A 23,186-nucleotide genomic window follows, 5' to 3' on the forward strand; every position below is an offset into this window, starting at 1 on the left:
GCTCTGGTAATGGGTTATGGGTTTGTGCAGTTTAATAGTAGTGACTTGGTTGCTGTCTTTCTTCTTGTAGCTGATCCGATGCCATCAGTCCCGTGGTGGAGCCTGTGGAGACAACATTCAGTCTTACACTGCCACAGTCATTAGTGCTGCCAAAGTGAGTCCATCATCTGCCCTGGGAGAGCTGCTCCTGGAACATAATTATGAGGTTTCCCTGCTGAATTGGGCTGTGTGTCATCACCCCCTCCCTTCCCAGAGAGGAGAGCACACTGAGAGCCCTGCAGGCAGCAGCACCGTGCCTGCCCTCCCCATCCTCCGAAACTCTAACTGTAGCTTTCCACAAAGTATCTCTGCTTCTGAACTGATTCTTACAAACTTTATTACAGATAGCTATTTCTGTTAGAGGGAAGTGACAGTGGGACGGATTTGTAAAATGGCTGTTCATAGTGGCACAAGTTTATACGATTAGAAATCAACATTGTGAATTATTAGTCTTTTAGCATCATGAAAAGTGACTTTACAAGTGCCTGCTGCTTCTTGGACTCCATCACACCCCCATTATACATTGTGCTCTCTCTGAAGGGTGACAGCACAGTACTGGAGCTAATTAATTACCTTCTTTGAAGGTTAGAGCTTATTAATGACTGTTTACATATAGGTTCCATTGCCTCGTTTTCTTACTTCAGATGATGATATAAAATCCCTCTGTTTTCAGAGAAATGTCTGGGGTTTTGTAGTATCAAAAGAATCCCATGGCTTGGAAAAACCTTAAACAAGACCGAGCACAACTTTTGTTTTACTGTCTCCCTCCCATCTCCTTTCCTTGCTACAGCAACAATTTCTTTTTCTCACACGCACACACAGAGTGAGTTTTGGCACTGTGGGGTGAACTCAGTGCTGATTACAAGCTTCCCTTGTAACCACCAGCCTTTTCATTTCTGATATGTGCAAGAAAACAAACCTAATAATAGGAATGAAATGACAGTGCGGGACAGAAGGCTCGGTGGCACCGAGGAAAACAACAGTTAGGAGAAGCCACAAAGAGAGACACAGGGCAGGCCAGCTCATGTGAAAACAAAACAGAAAAACAAACAGTCCATCACAATCACAGTGTGGCCAGAGAAGGAGAAAAATCACAGCTTTTTACATTGTTGAGGGGAGCTGGAATTGCTCCTCTCCTGAGGTGATTTGCTGGATCTCTGTTACAGTTAAAAAAAAAATGGTTAAAAAAAGGTGTGTGGGAAAACCTCCCCAAATTCCTTCAATCCCAGCATCATGAACATCTTTTTTATAGCACAGATAAGTTTGAAAAACCGATTGGCTTAGTGTAATCAGCCAGAGTTTGGGTCAGATGTGGCAAAATCCTGCAAACAGATCACCGTGGCTGATGGCCTTCCCTGCTGAGTAGTACTAGCCAGGCATCATAATCCAGAAATCCTGCTGTTAAGCTGAATTTATCACACTGAAGTAGTGCTATTGCATCATGTGAGTAGATACTGAAGATAAAATGTGTTTATAATCATAGGAAAGAGAAGATTGTTAGCCTCTGTACAGAGATAAACCCCCAGTGAGAGTTAGGAAAGGGGATAATCCCCAGGGCACAGGCTCTGTGCTGCTCTGTATTTGCACAACACATTGCTCATGCTCCTGCCTGTTGGATGTTACTGTAATAGACAAGATTAATACTAATATAGTTTTAAATATTTGCATGATTTGGCTCTTGAGGAGTGTCTCAGCCTTAGAGTATTAATTTGTTATCCATGAGTGCACCACAGTAAATCTGCAATGTTTAATGTATTAGTGATTTCATTGAGTCTTGGCTTGCTGTCCAGCAGGTTTTCATCTCTGATAACTGCAGGGCTGACTTTCTTGCTGGCAAATAGATGCTCCACATATCTATTGCTCTTTTTCCATCTCATTGCTTCACCATCAAATTCACTCCTTCCTTATTGAATTCTTCATTTATGAACCTCTACCGCTGTTGTGTCCTATCAGCTGCAGGGGTTTGTATTTCCTTTGCTTTGATCAGCACAGGAGCAGCTTCTTGGGAAGTGAATGTCCTTTCCTTTTCCCTGCACTGCTGCTTTTTGGTTCAGAAGTAGTTCCATTAAAGTTCTTGTTTTGCCAGGTTACCTTGGGTTACAGCCTTTTCTCTGGTTGGCTTCCAATTTTCTAATGAAGTGAAAGAACCTTCTTATGAAAGAGAAGGAAAGCTGAGAGCTTTCAGCAGGGTCACTTTGGAGAATTGTCCTTCAGATCCTCTCTAGAAGGTCTTGGTGGCAGCACAGAATATTTTCTGTGATGGTTTTCCCTTTGCTGACCCATGTCCTGGTGGGGCCAGGGGTTTGTCCTCAGTGGGAGGTGCTGCAAATAAATTTCCTCCTTAATCAAATAACTTGGGAATTATTTAGGAAGGTCCCTGCTAACCAAAACCACTGAGGTCAAAGTTATGATTGTGTTGGTGGCTTTCTGGGTGTTCATGTTCCAAAAGCTCTGGTAGTTTCTGTCATTTGACCAAGCAGAAAATTTTGGGAAGCAGAAAATGTGTCAAGATTCACATTTGGATTAATGATGAGCGAAGGTAAAAATGGATGTGTTTGGAGAAATGAAAGTATCATTCCTTAGAGGTGTTGAAGAATGCACTCAGTGCATATAGACAGGAAAGTCTCTTCCGTAGATAAATACTCTTTTCAGTCCAGTTGAACAGAGTAGCATGGACATGGAATTTCTTTCAGAATAAACCCTATTATTCCTTTGTTCAAACTGAGTGTGAGGCTCAACCTCACTGTGTTGACACCCAAGGCAGATCTTTTTGATTTCTCTTTCTGCTTTCTATAGATTTTTTATTTGCAATCAAACAGATCATATAAAATGTATTTATTATGAGAAAGAGGAACAATATATTGTGCTGTCACTAAAAGGATGCAAGGCCTTTTTTAGAGCAAAGCATCCTAACAGGCACTGAATGGTGCATTTTAATTCTTTTCATCTAATTAAAGTTGTATTTACTTTTCAATTAAATGAGATGTGTGGGCATACATCTATTTCAGTTAAATATATGTATTTATTTATATTCAAATGAATGTGAACAGACATATGTTGAAGTAGATGGGATACACATGAGCTTATGAATAATGTGTGTTTCTGCACACTGTGGATCATTGGTTATAAAAGGAACTGGATCAAGTATTTTAATTTTATTTATCAGCAGACTTCACTGGCGGGTTCCCATCGGTGACAAAGGAGCTGGGACAGTGCGAACTTGAACCCATTTCATTTAAAATGTATTTGCTCTGTCACATGTCTCACATCAAATTATAAACCAAGTTCTTCTCACCTCATAACTCCTTTGTTTGATTCCTTCTCCATATCTTTTAATCCTGTACTGGTAAAGTGATTTAGCAAAGGCTGCATCTGTTTTCTCTTGTTACCTGATAACTTCTTAATGAGGACTAGCAGCTTATGTGAGAGCAAGGTCATTAGCCCTAATGGATGGAGGGGACAGCTGATATGGCATGGGAAAGGTTAAAGATTACCCCAGAAGTTTTTGCAAATATACACAACAGCACAGGGCAGTAAGTGCTGTAATGGTTCTGCACTGATATTTCTGAGCTAATGGCCTTGGCCACATCTCTGCACACCTCTCCCTGCTGCAGGCCCACGCTGCTCCCGCACTCAGCATCAGCACGGGCACTCTCTTCTAGACAGCTGTGAATTCATGGTTGGTATTTTGTCATCCCATTGCTCTCATTATGAATATTAAAGATATTTTCTAAAAGAGATCAGTCACAGTTTGTAGCCTTTTCCCTCACACAGGTGTTTCACCGTGTAGCATTTACTGCTTTCTCCTCCCTGCTTTATAAACTGAGAACGAATCACTTTCTAGGATTTTAGCTATTGGCCAAAAAACTGCCTTGTCAGTTTTTGCCAGGAGAGCTGGAATTCATCCCTGTGATGGCACAGGGGCTATTTTCGGTTTATTCCTCAGCTATCAATATCTGCTTTATGTTACCTCTCCCAGCCTCCTGAATCCGCCGCTGTTAAAACCCGTTTTATTCTCCTCTGTTGTAGCCGGGTATAAAAAGAAATAACAAGAAACAAATGGCAGGATATTACTAAAGACTTTAAACCCCCAAAGCCATTGCTGTGCTAAAGGCCTGGCTCGATTTTAAGTGGAAGTATCTCCATTAGCATTAATGGGGTGAGTCCATCAGCAGAGGCATCTCAGAGGTTAATCAGCCTTCCTGGCTGGCCGTGGCCATCGATACCGTGTGGCGCCTGCTGCTGTTGGCCCTTCAGAGGCTTTCCTGACAACACACTAACAGACTTTGTGTAAGTCATTTCCCATGAATTATTAAAACAAACGTTTGGCTGCTAATTGATGAACACTAATGTGTTTTCTAATCACTGCAGTTTGAGATTTTAGCACTAAACAAAGCAGTTGCAATTGATTTGTGGCTGCTTCTTGGTTTCAGCCTGGGATCTGGACATTTTTTTCCTTTTCAATTTAGCAGGCAGCTTAGCTTGTCTTTTTAGTTAAGAATTGGCTTGTTACAGTGTCATTCCATTCTGATCTCTTTTGCTATTTCTTATTTATATTGCACAATAAATCTGCTCAATTCTTTACAGGCAAATAAGGCACAGTCCTTGGTTCAAGGAGAAAATATTTAAAGTTATAGTTGGGCTTGTTTTTCTTTTCAGTCTGCATCTCTCCTACTGTATCTACTCTGCTTCTTTCTCCAAATAAAATAAAGCAAAATAGAAATAATCTTCAGCATCTTTAGCTGCTAAAAGCTGGTGCAATGAATGTGTTTTCAAACCCATGTCTGGGAAACATGCAGAGCCTGGAAAGTCCCATTCCTTGTGCTGGGATGTGCCTGGGAGTTCCAGGACCTTGGGGCTGGCATTTTTAATTTTGCTGGATTTGAGTCTCATATTCAGTTTTAATGCTTAATTACTGAGTAAAAAATAAGTGTGTCAGATGTAGCAAAGGCCAAATTCTTGGTCTCTTGCACTGTGCAGAAGACAAAACTGTCAGCCTTAGGGGCTGTTTGTATTTTTGTGTGAGCAGTGCCCTCCTCACACCCATTGTGGCCTCATCTTTGATCCTTCTGACCATCCGTGCTGTGGGAATACGTAAAATCAAAGTTAAAAAAAACCCCAACTTAAAATACAAAAACCATTAAATTATTTCAATATTAAAGTACTTCTTTTTTCAATAATGCTTTGGCATAATTGACTTCCAAAATAAAGGTGAATTCTTCCATTTACTAGGATGCCAAATTTTTTCAAGCTGTTTTATTCCAGCCTTTTGCAGCTGATACATCATTCCTGAACAAATCCATTTCTAGAAAAAAATCCGAGCTGAACCCACAGCACAGCCCTAAACACTGTTTAAGGGTTTGTTTTGGGTTTTTTTTCCCCCTTTTTTGCAGACAATAAAGACTGGGCTGACGATGGTGGGGAAGGTGGTGACACAGCTGACGGGGACGCTGCCGTCGGGAGCCACCGAGGAGGAAATCCTGGCTCACAGCAACCTCCGCCGCAGTCCCCTGGTGCCTGGGATTGTCACCATCATCGACACCGAGACCGTGGCAGAGGGACAGGTAACGGTGTGCACACAGCCACAGCCTGCACTGCCACCACATTCCCAGGAAAATCATTTTTGTGCTGTTGGGAGTGAAAAATAAACCAGATTTTCACCGGGGCGGGAGTTTTACAGACCCACAGAGCTGGGATAAAATCCTGTTTGGGACTGAAATGCAGCCAAAATATATATTGTCCTTGCAGCATATTTATGTGACACTTTGACAAGATCAAGTGTGAAGTGTCACATTTTGTCTCCCCAACACTTGTTCCTAATTGACATTGATTGATGCTGATCAGTCCAAGTGGAGATGTCTGATGATAGTTATTAATACAGAACGTGGCTGGAATATGGGGTTCTTCAGGAATAGGGGGAACTGGTGAATTCCAGGCTGAAATAAATGATGAGAGAAGTTGGGTATGAAGTGTAAAAGTTGTAATTTTATGTAAATCCCAAATGCAGTCGAGCACGATGCTGTGCTGTGGGGCATTTGTAGTGTTTTATAACAACAGAGTAAATTTAGTGTATATAATAATACACAGGCAGAATCATTTGTTACAAACTCCATTATCAGACAGCTTTTAAATTGCTGGATTTTCCTGTCTTTATGACAGAGAAGATATCCATGTCTTTTTTTGTTTTGTTTCTACCACTCATTTAATTTTAAAGTGTCTGGTCCTGGATTCAGTGTTTATGCAGAATTCCCACACACTTCATTATTCTGTAACTAGTCCGTGAGATTTTTTTTCCTCATAGTCACATTTATTGAATTTAAAGCAAAAAAAAACTTCAATTTTTTCATGTTTTCCCCTATCTTTTTCATTCTCATTGCAGGTAAGTTAGTGAGGTATTAAGGACACATCAGAAGTCAAATATTTTGCCCATTATTTTATGTTTTTTTCTTGACAGGAAAATAAAATCTTTTACTTGAAAAAAAAACAAAGCAAAACAAAAACTTCATTATAATTGTTCCCTGACAATTAATTTTGGAAGTAATTAACCAAGCAATGTTGCATTGAAAAGGAATTGTTTATGAAACAGTATAGACATTTTCTTCCAAAACTAAAATAAGAGAAAGAAGATAATGTAAAAAAAAAAAAAAAATTAAAATATTAGAGCCAGGTCCTAAAATAATTCTGTTGGCTGTTGGGATTTGTTTTTGTTTCCAGGAAAAAAAAAAATCTTTTGGCTCTTCAAATACAACAAGGAAAGGAAAAAAAAAAAGGCAAATTTGACTTCATAAATTTCTGATGAAGCTGTTTAATGTGGTCATTATTTCTGCTGGTCGCTGTCTGTGCTTTGATTCTTCTGCATAGGCCTGGAGGGGAAAAAAATGATAGATCTCAGGTTTTTAAGGCTTGTTTTATATGATTTAGAGGTTTTATGAACTTGTCCTCTGACCCTAACAATACTAGGGAGCTATCAGAGCCTAAAGAGCACTACAGGAGAGGAGCTGTAAAAATGATAATGTTTGTCTTGTCCAAACCCTGCTGCTCTAACATAAATAAGCCATCAGCTCTAGGAAAATAAGTTTTGTCTTCAACCTCCAGGAAGCTGGATATCCTAATGGTGTGTATTGCATTCATATTTTTGTCATCTGAAGTTTTTAAATGCTGTTAAATTATATAATTTATATCCAGTGCTGCGATTTGCTTTCAGAATTATATTTATTTCCAGGAAAAAAGAAAATAACCTTTCTTTGGCATTGTTATGATTTTCATGGTGGAGAAGATTTTTTATTTTTTATTTTTTATTTTTTATTTTTTTTTCTTACTGAAATATTCCTCTGGCAAGAAGAAATCTGATTTAAAAGAAATAAATGCACTTTGTACATGGTCATTCCACACTGCCAGTACAGAACCTTCTCCTGTGAGGAGGGTCCTGGGTGCCCCCAGTCCCTCTGAGTCTCTTCCTGCGCCCCCAGCTCTGTTTCCAGTGGAAATGTGAATTTTTTGCAGATGTGAGCTGGTAGATCCTGGTTTTGGCAGAGATCCCGAGGAGCCTGGCAGGGATGTGATGCTGTGGCTGGCAGGAGAATTCCTGCAAGGAATGCCAGTGTGGATGGCACTCGTTTGTCCTGGCTGGTTAACCCTGGCTGGGTTCAGGCAGGATTCAGGGAAGTGTTTCAGCACCTCTGACCTTTCAGGGAGGTGAGAATCTCACTGAGCTCGTTGGGGCTGCCCTGGACCCCAGCAGGCTCCAGCGTGGAGCTGATCCCAAATGTGTGAGCTCCTCATGCTGGGAATTTGTGACATTGTTTTACTCTCCTGTGGAAAATCAGTTTGTGGCCACCTGAGTTCCATCATCACTTTGGCTAAGATGGAGGCGTTGTGGGGCAGGTTGGTGATGCCAAGTCCAGCTTCTCTGTTTTAGGGTCACCAGTGGTTTTCCTAAAGTTACTGGTTTATAGAATCACAGATTCACAGAATCAGTAAGTTTGGGAAAGGCCTGCAAGGTCATCCAGTCCAGCCTTTGATTGAATCCTGCCATTGCCATGAGACCAAATAGCCATATCTGCTCGTTTTTTGAATCCTCCCAGGGATGGTGACTCCACTTTCCCATGGGTGAACTCCTCCTCAGTGCTGAGCCACTCTCAGTGAAAGGATTTTCCCTTGTTTTATCACCCCAGTTTTCAGATTCCTGACAATAAGAGTTCTGTCTGGAATCAACAAACCCTTCCTGCTGGGATGAGATTCCTGGTTTGGGATGTTCATGGCTGTGCCCATCAGGCTCTTCCTCCACTCACTGAGAAACCCTGAATTAAAAATTCCAACCAAGTATTTTCTGGGCTAAATGAACACTTGGAAAGCCTTGAATCCTATTCAGCAGGGATTGGTGTGTGCTCACATGGGTTTCAGCCTTGTCACAGCTGAGGGGAGTTTCAGAAGCAGGGAGGAATTATTTTCTTATCATCAGTGCCCTCCTAATATAAAATAAATACCTCACCTCCTTCAGGTCAATAAAGATTTCTATCAAACCTGCACAGCCTGACCAAGAATTTGGCTGTTGCAGTGAAAGATACATTTTCCAAGTAATAAAATATGCCTGTAAGATAAGATACAGTAAAAAAAACCCAAAAGAATTAATCTGTTTTAAAAAGAGAAAGAAAATGGAAGACAACAATAAATCTAAGGCAGGCAAATGCATCATTCTGGAGGAGAATTAAGCATTTTTTTTTGAGTGGGGAAGCAGTTTTTTTTAAATAAATGTGTCTAAAGTTTTTCAAATTAATGATCCAAGTACCTTTCCAGTTGTTTCAAGCTCAGCACACAGGTTCTAAAGGTGGACTGAGCTGCTCTGTGCCTGTGTACAAATACAACAATTTCTGTGCCAGGAGGATGATGAAGGGACATGTTCTGGACACAAACCAGGAGGACTGACTGTTTTTTTATCATTCCAAAGGCATTAAATATGAGGAATGTGAGAGGGAGCTCGATGTGTCTCATTCACTGCTGCCATGGCAGAGGGTGAAATGCAAACTCACTACTGAAAAATCCACAATTAAAGACCAAAGAACTCTCCTAATGTAATCTTGCAGGATTAAATCTGCAGGGAAAGTATTTTTAATAAATCTTATTCATGCAGATATTGTAGTAAACTCTCATCCCCAGCAGTTGTTTATGTGATAGTTCCTACTTTCAAAGTTGGTGCTACTTTAAGAAAATTTGAATGATGAGGTAATTAAATAAATGCAGAGGAATGCAGAATTATTGACATTGGCTGTCAGGAGATATTTGTAAAAGGAATAAAAATAATTATCGAGATGCCCAAGTAACTTTGTGGTAAACCAAAATATGTTAACAAGGTTGTGTGCTTGTTTAAACTTCCTTCTAATGAAGTGTTAGCAAACTTTTCAGTTAGATGGAAGGACTATTTATTTGAATCCCTTAATTAGTTGAAATGGATAAACCTAAAGCTGTACAGATGTCCTCTTTTTCAGTAATTGGAATTAAATGTGTAAGACTTTATTGGCTTGGGTTTGAAAGAAAAATTATTTTCTTTCGACCTTTGTTTCTGTATTCTTAATTAATTCATCCACTGGGCCACCCATGTGCAGGCTGCAATAATGACCTTGCTCAAAAGTCACCAGTTTTGGGGCAGAATGTAAATCTGTTCAACATCTAACAGTTGGTTGACAAAGAAAGATGTGGCCAGTTAAAAACCCAAAATTCAATTCTGGGTACGTTTGCCGGGGCTGTGATTGATGAAATCTCACCGTGCAGCTCATCCACAACTCAGGAATATTGGAGGGAATATTTTCAAAACAGCTCAGCAAACTAAGATAACATGTTGATCTATTTCTGTTTTAAAATGTGATCAGGGCTTTTTTTTTTTTTTTTTTCTCTGTTCCCTATTAACTTTTTATTGCATTAAAGAAGAATTTTTGGGAAAACAAGCAGCCGCCTGCTGCACTTTCCAAAGTTCATTTTCATTTGGTGAGGAGTTGATTGCAATTGAACCATATCAAGATGCTTATCAGGAGCAGGAATTGTGAAATTTTGGTCTGATGCAAAAAGAAGCTCAAAGACTGAAGCATATTCAATAATAAAACTTTAACTACAGACATAATTCCACTGGTCATTAACACCAGCGCTTTTATTTTAGGAGCAGCTTTGGCAAAGGCTGGTCTGATGTTCTGATGCTCAGATATTTGGCCTCAATTTTCCTCACTTTTTATATCTCCGTGTATTACAGAAGAATTCTTTTTATATATAAATATAAAAAGAGCAACAGGATTCCCTCAGAGCATAATACTGTCTGCCTCACTTTTATTAAAGGAGATCTGGTTTTTGTCAAGAAGACATTTTTGTCTCAGATAAATGGTTCAGGCTGAGCACAAGGCTGGTTTGAGTTTATGCTGGATTCTATTAAAAGGAGTGCAGTAGTTAATGCCACAGATCTATCACTTTTAGCCCCTTTCCACTGAAGTTTGACCTTGGCTGTAACTTGAGGGAGGCTCTTTGTGAATCAAACTCCAGCTCTTTAAAGCATTGGGGATCTCAAGTGTACAGCAAATATTTGTTATACAATATTCATATTTATAATTATTGCCAAACCTATTTGTTTTTATGATGATGGGATTACTCTTTTCTTAATTGTATTAAGACTAGGACCTGCTTGATTAGATTTGGGTCCATTTTCATTTGCGTTACTTTCATGTTTTATTTAAAAACATGTCTCCACTGGGATAAGTGGTGTAATTTGCCTTTAAAGATTAAAATAATTAAAGTCATAATTACAAGTGGCTTCTGTTCAGCAGTACTGAAAATACCACGGAGGAAGGAGAGTATGGCATAGGAGAAAAAAGCTCTGGCTGCAGTTCTCTCCTGCCCTCCAAGCAAACACTGGTGGCTGGTAGGAAATGCAACGATGCCCTCGGTGCTTTGTCTCTTCTTTTAGGGTGAGATAAAGGCAATTTGGTGAATCTGTGATGAACTTCAGAGTTCTGCTATACCAGAGCTGCTCTGGGAGCTGGTTTGGCTCAGCACATCCAGCCAAGGGCTCTTTGGCTGGGAAGCTTTGGGGAAAATGCTGTTGCAGCTCTTGATAAAATGTTTTTGGGCATCAGGAGCAGCTGAGGGCTCTTTCAGCAGGACTTTGGCAGAAGAGTCTCAGTGTTGGTCTCTTGTTGGGAGCTCTGCAGGGAGGATCCTGCTGGGCTTCAGTGGCTCTGTGATCACCAGAGCAAGGCTGAGATTTCTGAACTTTTCTCAATGAGAGACTCTGGGAGGTTTTTTAGCAGAGTGGTTAGAGGCCACTACCTTGGAGAAGGAAGCCTGTTTGGGAGGAAAAAAATCGTAGCCTCAGGATTCCTGTGGGCTCTGCACGCTCTGGGAAGGAGAACGAGCTGCTTCCCTCGAGCTCTCTGACAGCCCTTGCATGTGTTATTAGGGAAATTGTCCCTCTGGTTTGATTTCCAGGAAGAATTCCCAACTCTGCTGTTTTCAGGGACACGAAACCCTCAGCTGGCTGGAGGAGCTGGTGGTACGGGTTTGATGTTCCTAAAGCAGCGGGTGTTGCAACAGCATCATTTTGATTTCCTGAAGCTCTGTAAGAAAGGGAAGATCACGCTGGGATTTAAAGCTTTGCAAGCTCTGAGCTGGGATGGGAACCAGGCTTTGGTTTGGTGGCACCTTTGGGAGGGACATTTGGTTGATGATGGAGTTGAGTCCAATTCCTTGGATTGTTTTTTCCTCCTTCCTTCATAGGGTTGGAATTGTAAAAAGTGATATTTGTTATCGCCAAGTTCAGTGCAGAAAAGCAGGGGGAAGACTTGACAAATCCTGAAGATTTCAACAAAGACTGGTGATTTTAAAAGTATTTTCCTCTGTTCCTAAAGGATTTATTCTCTTCATGATAATTTCAAAAAGAGGAAGAATATTTTTTCATCTTTCCACGCACAAGCGAGTGTTGTTTCCATGTGTGTTCCCAAAGGCAGCTCTGTCCATTCTGACACAGGGGCTGACACACATCAGGTGCTGAGAAAGGAGCCCTGAGTGTCACATTCCCCAGTGCCCAAGATTTCCAAATTATGAGTGATGAAGGTGCTTTTGTGGTTGGATTTTTTGGCTTTCATTTTCCTTTACTTGGTTAGTACAGGAGATGAATATACTTGAATTTGAATCTGCAAAGGCTGGTTTGCTGCATCGGAAAATCAGCTTTTGTAGAGAAAGGGGAAGATCTTTAAAAACTGCTTTTGGAGTGTTTTTTTTTCCAAGAAGGTATTTTTAAGCAGTAAATGACAAAAGGATTGAAAGCACGGGATCAGTGAACATCACATACAAATAGACATTTGGCCTTTTTTGAGTTCTCAAGTTTTCTGTTTCTAAGTCTAAGTTGTTTTGCAGTTTTTAATGTTGTGACTTTCTGCTTTGTATCGTATTTCCAGACAAAAACTATTTAAGATCAGGTTGCCATCCAGTGTTCTGCCTGTTGGACAGGGGTTCATGTTGCAGGGGTGATAACAGCAGTGCATTTATCATTTTTATTTTTTCTCAAATAAAGCCATGTTGAATTAATCCTGGAGAAGAGGCTGCATATGAAATATCCTATATAACTGTTTCTAGCAACGATTTAGATCCTGTGATACCCACACATTTCTGATTGATTATTTTTATTTAACAGGCTAGACCTGCAAAAAAAATTCTTTGTAAAGCTGGTTTATGGTGTTAGTTTGTCATTATCATTTCTCTTTAATTAGAGCAAAATGTTGATGCTGAGGCCAGCTCCGTGGGAGTGGGGGCTGTGATAAATGCTGGCTGGGAGTTCCTGAGTTTGTCTGGGTGAGGCAGAGCCGTGCTCCTTTGAAAAGCCTTCAGAAGATCTCCAGACCCTCTGGTTTCGTGGTTCTGGAAGGAGCACGAAATGCTGACGAGGGAGAGCAAAGCCATAATTGTGCTGTGACAGTGCCAGAGCTCTGGGCTCTGCCAGCCAGGCGGGCCCAGGCCCCTCCAGCCCCATTCCAGGACTGCTCCGAGCATCAGGAGAGGATTCCTCGTTTTCTGAAGCTGAAAAATACCTTCAAATTATTTTGATATCTGTTTGGGATAGGAAGTATTAAAAACCTTGCAGATTATTTTGGAAGAGACAGACAAATTATTCAGGGTGGTTTTGCACTGTCTAAGATGGTTTTTGCTTGCCACAAAATCCCCTTTTTCAAGTCCTTTTCTGACAGATCTTTCTTTTTGTTTTAATTCAGCTTTAAGGATGATGTAATCAAGGAATAAAACATTCCTACAGCTCTTGCATGGTTTTGTCCACACATCTTCTGGTTCTTTTTTATAAATCTAGGAATATCTTTGCTTTTCATGCAATTAAACTTAGATATTTTGTCCCATTGTATGTCCTCACAGTCAGTTTTAGTTTGATTGGACCAGGATCTTTATCAGCTTCAAATTTGCTTTTGTTTAAAACCCCAAAAGCTCTTTCTTTGTCCTTTTCCCCAGAAGCTGCTGCACAACACAGATCTCAGTCCATGTATTCCCTTTTCCACTGAATTTCCCCGTGCTGTGAAAACTCTCTCCTATATTTTAATTCCTTTTTTTGTTCACAAGAAGATATTTTATTTGGGCCTAATTTTTTGATAACAACCTTTGTAATAATGTTATCTCATTTTGAGTGAGGCAGTTTCAAGTTGGAGAAATTTCATATTAACTGTGAATTCCACAGTGCAGCTGCTTCCATCCACACTCCCAGCCCTTGGCATTCCTTGCATCCTTTGGAAATCCAGATCTCTCAATTCCAGCACCACTGACAGCAGGATGGAAGCTGTTCCCACCTGAGGGACTCATGGAAAGCAAACCCACTTTCTCTGGGGTTTGGTCTGGTCTTCCACTTGTTTGCCTTATGTACTTGGGATCAAAATACTGATTTATGTAAAAGTTAAATATTCCCTTTTCTTTCTAGGATGTCATTTTGTTACTGGAAACCTCAAATGGAGCTTCCTGCACAGCATGGTGTAATGAGCTCTTGTGCAGGCAGCAATAATTCATGGAGCAAAACAGGAATATTTTTCTCTTCCCTAATTTGAATAGGATAAATAATAGGGAATCCAGGCATAAAGTGGATAATCCTTTCTGGTTATTAGAGCAGGTCTGATGTCTCTGTAGCTGAGAGAATTCCTGAGGGTTATTGCTGTTCAGCTGATGAGCAGTTACACTGTGAACATGAACACCTTACAAACCAATCCCTGTGCCAGTAAATTGGGAATTTCCCTCTGGAGTGTTTTCCCTGCTAATCCTGGGCTGTGTTCTGTCCCCCAGGTCCTGGTGAGTGAGGACTCGGACAGCGATGGCATCGTGGCCCATTTCCCTGCCCATGAGAAGCCCATTTGCTGCATGGCCTTTAACCCCAGTGGTAAGAGATGTTTCTGGTTATTGGGATTGGTGTAAACAAGGCAGTTAATCCCATGGGAATGTGTCCCATGGCTCTGGAGGAATTGCTGGTCCCACTGGGCCACTGCAGGTAACCTGCTCCAAGGAGTGTTGGATGTGTAATTTGTCTTTCCTGGAAATTTCAAACTTCAACAACACTTTTACTGTGGTAGGAGGGAGGAGATTCAGTCTTCCACTGCTGAGGAATCCCTGTCTGTTGGGATCCTGCCAGAGAGCTGCACATGTTGTGATCCTCAGGTATCCAGAGGATCCATGGATTAAATTGTAGTCCTCCATAACTACAGAAATAAAATCCTTTCACTGGTTTTTAAAGTTACTTATTATTTGTTTGCTAATGAAGAGTTTGTGATCTTCCCCTCTCTCATGAGTAAAATCAACTGAAATCTGAAAATACTTGTAAGAAACTCCTCAAAAGTACCTGTTTCTCTCCTTCCTCTTTAGAAATGAACAGTCACTGTGGGCAGTGGGGACAACTACAAACCTTGTATATTAATTGACCTTATTAATCTGACAATTAGCATTTCATTATTTGTAGATCAGTAATGTTCTGGCTGATTGCAGCAGCACTCAGGGAAGTGGTCAGGGAATCAACAGCTTCCATTGCCTAAATCAACAATTTCTAAAATGCAGCAAATGCCATGAAGATCTGGAGGGTGAAGTCACATTTCAGAGAATAAAACTAAATGTCTGTCATTTATGTTTTCACTTTTGCTGACCAGTTGGTGTCATTCTGACACCCCATCTGTTGTGTCAGAACTCTTTAACAGTGCAGTGCAGTTCACTGGGAGTTTGTGACAGAAAAGCTGTATTCTCATCTGCCTGGATTTTCTTGGAAGGGAATTTTTTGTGCAGCTCTGTGCAGTGAACTGAGAATCCTCAGCTCCAGAACAGTCATTTTGCTTTGTGCTCTGGAAGAAGGGTGATACCTAGAGTGGAGCAATGCTAATGAAATGAAATAAATAAATACAGTGAAGTAAATACAGCTGCTTAAATTAGAATAGTATATAGATATGAATGAAATGCCTCCTTAAGAGAGTTTCTAGATTGTGTAAATTTAAAGAGCAGAATGTTTATACAAAACTGAACTAACTTGTTCTTTTTCAAAAGGAAGAATATTTTTGCAAATTGCTGGATAGTTCTATTGTGATCAAATTCTTCAGTTTGCTCAAGTCCTGGGATGACAATAATTTAGAGAGTTAATGGTGTTTAATGGCAAAACACTTCTTTAAGTGGTGTTATTTTTGGCTGCTTGCAGATGCTGTGGGAGCTTTGCAGGAGGGATGGGGACAAACCAGCAGAGAACTCTTCCCTCAGCTGCCTCCAGTGAGAGCAGCACTTAGCCCAGGATTCTGTGTTCTTTATTTAACATCAAGGCAGGATTTTGTTTGAAGCCAGGACTGTAACATCATCGCAGCCCATTCTCCAGTGGTCTATTGGCAATCAGGCTGAGCTCATTACAGAGAACAAAACAAGAGGTGGTGTTTGATTCTGTCCTTGGCTGCTTGCTCTGAAACCTCACTTTTACTCCTAATTTCAGGCAGTGTCTGCGTGGCTGCACCAGAGCACAGCGACTGCAGAGCTGTGCTGGGGAGACAAACAGGGAGCACTTCCCTCTGATTCACTGAAAATTTTACTTTCTGGGGCTGATAAACCCCTTAATTCCATCGTGTCTCAGTGCAGGAGCTGCACAGGTGCTCAGGTCTGAGTTTTGGGAAGATCCCTTTATAGACTTTTATTGTGTTAAAAACGAGCAGAATCCTCCCTTCATTTGGACAGATCAGAGGTATAAAGGCCTTTATGAACTGTGATAATCAAAACCAACTTGTGTTTAAATGATCCACATCTCTCCACACTACAGGAATTGTTATTTGTGCTTTTGGGAGTAATTTTAAAGCCTACTGGGCTGCAGCTTTATTTCAGTCAATTGTCTTTACTTCAGCACATTTAAAAGCAAATTATACATGCTTTATTTGTGCTAAAGCTGAGTTGCTAAATACTTTATTGTCTACACTTGGGCAGGTTCTCCACAGTGGACAGTCTGTTCTTTTAAGCCATAAAGTTTCTTGCTGCTGTCCCTGCAGAGGGGAGGAAGGGCCAGATCCTCTGAGCTCCCCAAGAAGGTTTGTTTTGGGCACGAGGCCTCGAGGATGCAATGTGGGAATAAGCGGAACATGAAAACCTGAGAACGTGAAAATGACCAGAGATGCCATTTTCACAATTTATAGATGAAATAAAGTGTAGAGAAACGAGCCCAAAATTTTAGATATGATTAATCATTCTGGAGTCTTGGTGTTGGAGCCTTGAGTTTGGTTTTGGAGGACACCAGGGCATCTTCATGTGGACACTGCTGCTCTTCTCTGGAGTTCCACTTTCCGTGGGAGCCTCAAGTGATGCAGACCAATAATGAATAATTTTGGAAGCTGGACTGAGCTTCTGAGCCCACCAGAGCACAGGATTGTGCTGGGATCCCAATTCCTGTGGTGTCCCCTGGTGAGTGCAGAGCCTGACCTGGACATGGCCTCCTGGGCTCCAGATGGGATTCCCAGGAGCATCTGTTCAAACATCTCCATCCCTTCTATCTGGTTTGGGAGGCAAGTTCAGTGTAGAAGTTTTCATATCTATTCAAAGGTTGTTTAAATCATTCACTCCTGGTTTTGGAAGGTTTGTGCCTCGTTTCCCTGTCAGGCTGCACTGCCAAGAACTGTATGTACAACAAACCCCGTGGGCAGCCAGGAAAGATGAGAATTATCCCATTTGATTTTCTTTAGAGCTTCTGCTTCAATTGCCAATTTGTTAAGGCGAGTAAGTAGCCTTAGGGCCTCTGAAAAGGACATTTTGTTACCAGAGCTTCCTGGTGGTCTTCTCCTGGGACAGCTTTTCCCAATAAAAGCTTTTCTCTGCACTCAGATGCAGCATAGAGGGGTTTTCCAGCTGCAGGACTCCATCCTGGCTTCTCACCCTTCTCGAGGGAGCAAAAGACACAATATTTTTTTCTATAAAAGCTCTTAAAACAAGCTGAAAATACAATAATTAAAACTCTTCTGAAGCTGTTGCTAAATCCATTCTCAATTTGAGAGTAGGACAAGCTTTTAAATCAACGGGGTGGGGCAAAGGTAGGAAAGTTTTCAGATAAGATTCTCAGTTGGTCAACAGCTAAAAAGTGGTGCTGGTTTATAAATATCTGGGGGTGTTTTTCTTTTAAATGTGGTAAATAAATGATCTGCTTTCCAAAAGTGTTGCTCCTGCCAGCTTGGCAGCTGAGAGCTGTGAAGTGCAAGACATTGAAAATTTAAAATAATTACGCTTCCTTGGCTACAAAAGAGATTTTCCACCCATTAATAACAAGAAAATTAATGTTGGGCCAGCAGTAAAACAGATTCAACTGTGTCCCCCTTGGGATGCCTGACTGCACCTTTAACAGACCTGAAACTGCTCTGATCATTTTAATGTTCTATATTGAAATGTGATGGTGGCCTTGAGTTAATAGTTAAAGAGGGTGAAATTGGAACATCTCTGCACAAGTTTTTTCCCATTGATCAGAGAAAGTGTGCAGGAAAACACTCCTGGAGAGTAAAACAAGCTGTAATTATTTAATGACAGAAGAATTCTTCAGTTTTTCTGTTCATTTTCTTCTGGTTTTCAACTTGAATTATTGCCTTGGAGGACAAATACAATAAAATTAAGGCAGTTTGATGAGTTGCAGTTATTAATGTTGTGTCCCTGTGTCCCATGTCACCAAAAGGACTCCTTGATGATTGATGGCTTGATCAAGAATTGCATTTTGGGCTGGTTGTGAAGGAAAAGCTGCAGCCATGGATTACTTTAGGAGTTATAAGAGTCATAGGGAGTTATTTATTCACAAAATAATATTTTATTTTGCTTCTCTTTCTTTTGACTTCTTGGGATTTTTAAAATGTTTACATTAAATCTTTACGTGCTTGCATTTATTTTGCGGTGAATTTTGCTAAAATCAGAATTTCATTATTTAGTTAAGGATTTTTAAGACCAAATTTTGTAGCTATAGCACATGGTCCACTTGGGAGTATCCAGGGGCTGAGCAGCTCCGATGTTTGGCTGTATTTTCACTTGCCTGGGAGAGGAGTTAAGTGGATATAAATGAAGCTGCTGTTCCTGGGTTGGGCCAGATGTCTCAGAAAACCATGGGGCATATAAACTTTGTCACATGAATGCAATTGGTCAGCCCAGGGAGCTGCAGTGGAGCAGGAATCCTGTCCCAGTGAGCCTGTGGAAGGTGGGAATGCCAGGAGAAATCCATGTGGACTGAACCAGGAGCGGCTCTAAGTCCCTGTGGCTCCCCTGAGCGCTCTGAGCCTGTAATTTGGGAACCTCCAAAGCTCCGTACCAACCTTGCGTGGCATCCAAATTCAGATTTCCAAACTGAAGTGTGAGGAGTTCATATTTTTAATCATTTTTTGGACAAGCAGTGAGTTGGTGCAGTGGCTGGATCGGTCTCTCCGTGGCATGGAAATGTGAGGGTTGCATTCCTAAATCCAGTCTATCCATGGATCCACATTTCCTCCATGCAGATGTGCCCGATTCCCAGCACTCGTGCCCTTGGTATTTTGAAAAGAAATCCAGCACAGCTTGAAGGTGTGGAATCCTTCAGTGAGTGCTGGCAGAGAGACACAGTTTGGAGAGGTGGAAAACCCTCTGAAAGCCGAGGGGAAGCTCCTGGTGAAGCTCCAGGAGTGAGGACCTCATTTATATGCACGCAATCAACAGCTCTGCAATTAGAGAGGTGTTATAAATAGGATGTGGTGGGGCTGCCCAGCTTTCCCAGCGCTCTCTAATTTGCCCCTGGGGCTGCCAGGAGCTGAGAACTCCGTGTCCCATCAGCAGCTCCAGTCCCACCCTCAGGCCAAGCCTCATCAGCCAGAGGGGAGGAAGCTCTCAGATAAACACGGCGCAGCCTCAGCTCCCAATCGCTCCCGGCTTCCGCTTCCAGGCCCTATAATTAGAAGTCCTTCTTTTCCTTGTATTCCCAGTTGACGCAAATGCTTTTTGTGGCTTGGCACCTCATTTAGGGCGTGGGCTTAGTTTATGGCCAGGCCAGAGTCTGGTTTAGTCTTCTGATACTGCATAAATAGCTCTTAACCCACAGTCTACATCTGTACTAGTTTTTCCTTTTATGCATATATTCCTCGTGTTTTTATTTCTATCCTGAAAGAAGCTGATTGTTTCCCCAAACAGAATGCAGGAAAAGAAGGAAGCTGTAAATTAGGGCAGGTAAAACAAAGCTTTGCTAATTTTTTTCCCCCATCTAGGATATCTGTTCCTTTCAAACTGGATTTTAATAATCTCTGTGGATTTAAAACAACCACACAGTAAAACAGTCATTAATTTAATCTGGCTGCACCCTTGCACTGTGGATAAGCAAAATCAGAATTTTTGCAATGAGATATATACTAAATAAAGTCTGGTTTACACATAAATTTCCACTGGGTCCTGTGTTTGCAAGTCTTCCAATGGATTTCAGCTGTTATCTGTTAAACAGGGATTAATGCCAGTTTGAAAAATAAGCAGGAAATCCTCAAGAATTATTCACTTTTCATCTCTGATTATTCACCCATAAAGTCCCTCGTAGGAGAAAACATTTGGACTGAACTTAGCATGGCTTTAACCTGTATTTCCATCTAAACAACTTTTTGGGGAAACTGTCACGAGGCCTCTTAAGAAGCTTGAGTTGAAGTTTCTTGCACTTGAAAGTGAAAGTGAGGTAGGACCAGGATTCCAGTTCGTGTTTCTCCACTGGGATTAGGAATTCCTGCTGGGATGCTGCGGGGAGATGGAGACAGAAACAAAATGGCTGAGCTGTGGTAAGGGAAAACTGGGATTCTTCAGTGTGAAGTAATGAGAGCTGGAAAATCCCACCACAAACCCCAGCCCAGGGTTCTGAAACATGGGTGATTTATTGTTTGAACAACAGCAGCAAGGAAGAGATTTCAAAATGCTGTTTTATAAATACACGTTCTCTCCCATCTGTGGTGTTGTGCTTGGGACCTCCGTGTTGATACAAGTCCTGCCAGAATATATTCGTAAATGCAAATGTAGGTGTGAAAGGTCTGTCTTTAACTTACTGAAAAGGAGTCTCTAATACAAGTGAATGGCCTGTTTTCCCTGGGCTTTCATCTAATAAATGCATTTATTCTGAACAGGACAGGCAGCAGGAGTTTAGATTAGACACAAATTGCCAAATCAGATACCACCCATCTTTCTATTTTTAATTCCTTTCCAGCCACAAATGTATTATCGTTCACTTCTGTATTCCTTCAAGTTAGCAAAAACAGAGAAAAGAAACCCCAAACCAAACCCAGAAAACCCAAAGGCAAAGCACACATGGAACCAAGAGCTGGGAGCATCATCTGGAGCTGCTCAGAGCTGCAGGTAGACGAGTGAACATCAGGGCTGTGGCTGCTGGGATCCGAGGTGTCCCTGAAGGAGCAAACAGGGACCACTGTGGGGTTCTGGGGACTCGTGTGCCACAGGTTTTGGTGTTTGTGCCCAAAGCGAGCCCTGCTCTGCCTGAAGACAGCACTGCAGGCTTGAGGAGCAGGGGGATGATTCCCTCCTTGCACTGCCCGCAGACACCTGCGGCTCTCGCCAGCGCTGGAAACCAGATCCCGCTGAGCTGAACACCCATGGATTGCATGGATAACACAGGACCATGATCCCGGTGTTTTCACTGGCTCAGGATCATTACACAGCGTTTTGTCTCCAGTTCCAGACAGATTTTTGGTGGATTTAGGATTTTTTTTAACATCTTCTGTGCGCCATGCCGTGTGCTGGGATCCCCACTGTGGAGAACACTGTGCTGGGATCTCTGGGTGCACTCAGCCTTGCGTCTGTATTTGTAAAAGACTTCTCAAGCCTTAGGGGAAGAAAAAATACCTGTTTGCAGAGCTTTTCTGCTCAGTATTCAGAGAAGTCTTATGGATCCATCTCCTCCAGCTTCTCCTTCTCCGAAGGTCCTTTCCATCAGGAGCAAGAGAGCACAAAAGGACCCAAAGCACCCTCCACGTCTGTATAAAGCTGCCTAATGCATGAGAAGAGATAAACATGGGAATAGAGAGGATAAATTCTTACTGGTTTGAATTAGATCTTTTGGAATATCCTCACTCCAGTAACAGCAGCAGCCTAATTCCAGCACACAAACCCCTCTTTGCTTCCAGCTTTCTCTGCTGGAAATGCTATATATTATTGGGGACCGCACACTTCACTAGAAGGGAAGTGTAGTTTGTGATGTTGCAGAACTGAATTAATGCAAATTGTGTGCATAATCCCACACGAAAGGCTTGGCTGCCTCGCACCGGAGCAACTTGAGCTGTATTTCCTATCAACACAGTCACTACAAATCAAGGAAATTGCCAGTTAAGCCAACATTAACATCCAGACCAACCTCAGCTCACATGCCTTACCGCCCAAACATAATACCCCAGCGCTCTCCCGGATTTCTCAGCTCCATAACAAACTCCCTTTCATTTCTAACACTCGGGCCCGGAGGAACAGCCGGGAACAGTAAAAGTGTGTCTGCTGGAGGGAATCTTGCTGAGCTCAGATGTGAGATGGTGCGTTTGTGGAGCTGCAGGAAATGCCTGGGTGCAGCGTGGGTGGCCTGGCCGGGCCCAGGCCCTGCCAGCCTCGGTGGTCAAGCTGAGGGGAAGCTTGGAGGCAGTTTTGTCTCCGAGAGCAATTTGGATTTTGTGCCTTGCTGCTGTGGGCCTCAGCGCCTTGGAATTGCCTGTTTGGCGTGTCAGGATCGTTCTTTCCGAGGTTTTAGGGAAGCTGAGGCGTGCCCTGCTGGTGCCACATGGGCTCTGAGGTGCTGCCTTGCCCTGGGTGGGGTTTCAGGGCTTTGGCCACTGAAATGTTCCTGCCTGCACCTAAAGGACCCAATCTCTTGGATTCTAGGATTGCCAAAGAGGGAGGACACTCAGGAGACCAATCTAGTGATGAAATGGTGGTCCTGTAGAAAAGCTAATTGCACTTAATTTTTACTCTGCTGCTTGGCACACTTTTTACAGTTTAATAGTAAAATTTTCCAAGTGTCATGAGGTAGGAAATCAGTGCTAATGTGTGAGAGGTTTCAAATGTGTGCTGTTGGTATCTGGGGCAGCAGAGGGAAAGCAGTTCCTGGTGTCACCTGTAAATAAATGAAGGCAGTGAACATTTATTTATGACAGAAATAAGATAACTGTTTATCCTCTGAGTAAGTGTCAAGTAAAACATGGGGACTAGGTTCTCTTCCTGCAGGATAAAAGATTTCAGTTGTGCTTTATATGGAGAAATGTTGCAACAGACCTGAGTGGGAATTCCTGATTTTTCTTTAATAGATGGGTGCCTTGAAAATTATTTAGAATGTTGCTATTAAACTGCTAAAATCACTTTGTACTGGATGTTAAATAAATGTCAGAGGGTTACTTTGGGTGATAACAGATTAAGTTTCATTAATAACAGAAAGATAAATCTGTAGTTTATTACTGTAATCCTAAATTCTACCATGATTCTGTATTTTCTTTATATGTACAAAAATACTTAATTTTTTGGTATAAATTTATGGCAAATTGACTTCAAGTATCTATAAATGTTTAAAACTGGGTTATGGGATGAGACATTGTGGGATAAAAAGGTAAATAGCAAATGTAAGTTACTGTGGTTCTGCTGGTGTAATTGAATCATTTCAGTACCTC

General features: G+C 41.6%; 1 protein-coding gene across 12 annotated transcripts in view; it reads left to right on the plus strand.

The window, feature by feature from the left end:
* BCAS3 (BCAS3 microtubule associated cell migration factor) overlaps positions 1-23,186 on the plus strand; it is a 300,611-nt gene that overhangs the window by 47,795 nt on the left and 229,630 nt on the right. For all 12 annotated transcript variants that reach the window (XM_014254998.2, XM_014255000.2, XM_014254995.2 and 9 more), the window contains exons 11-13: positions 71-154; positions 5,433-5,603; positions 14,347-14,440. In XM_014254998.2, coding sequence (XP_014110473.1) covers positions 71-154; positions 5,433-5,603; positions 14,347-14,440 — 349 coding nt within the window. The remainder of the gene's footprint in view (positions 1-70; positions 155-5,432; positions 5,604-14,346; positions 14,441-23,186) is intronic.

Source organism: Pseudopodoces humilis, chromosome 23 (genome assembly GCF_049639895.1).
Source record: "Pseudopodoces humilis isolate 2021_Gansu_Grassland_sample_001 chromosome 23, ASM4963989v1, whole genome shotgun sequence".
NCBI classification, from domain to species: Eukaryota; Metazoa; Chordata; class Aves; order Passeriformes; family Paridae; genus Pseudopodoces; species Pseudopodoces humilis.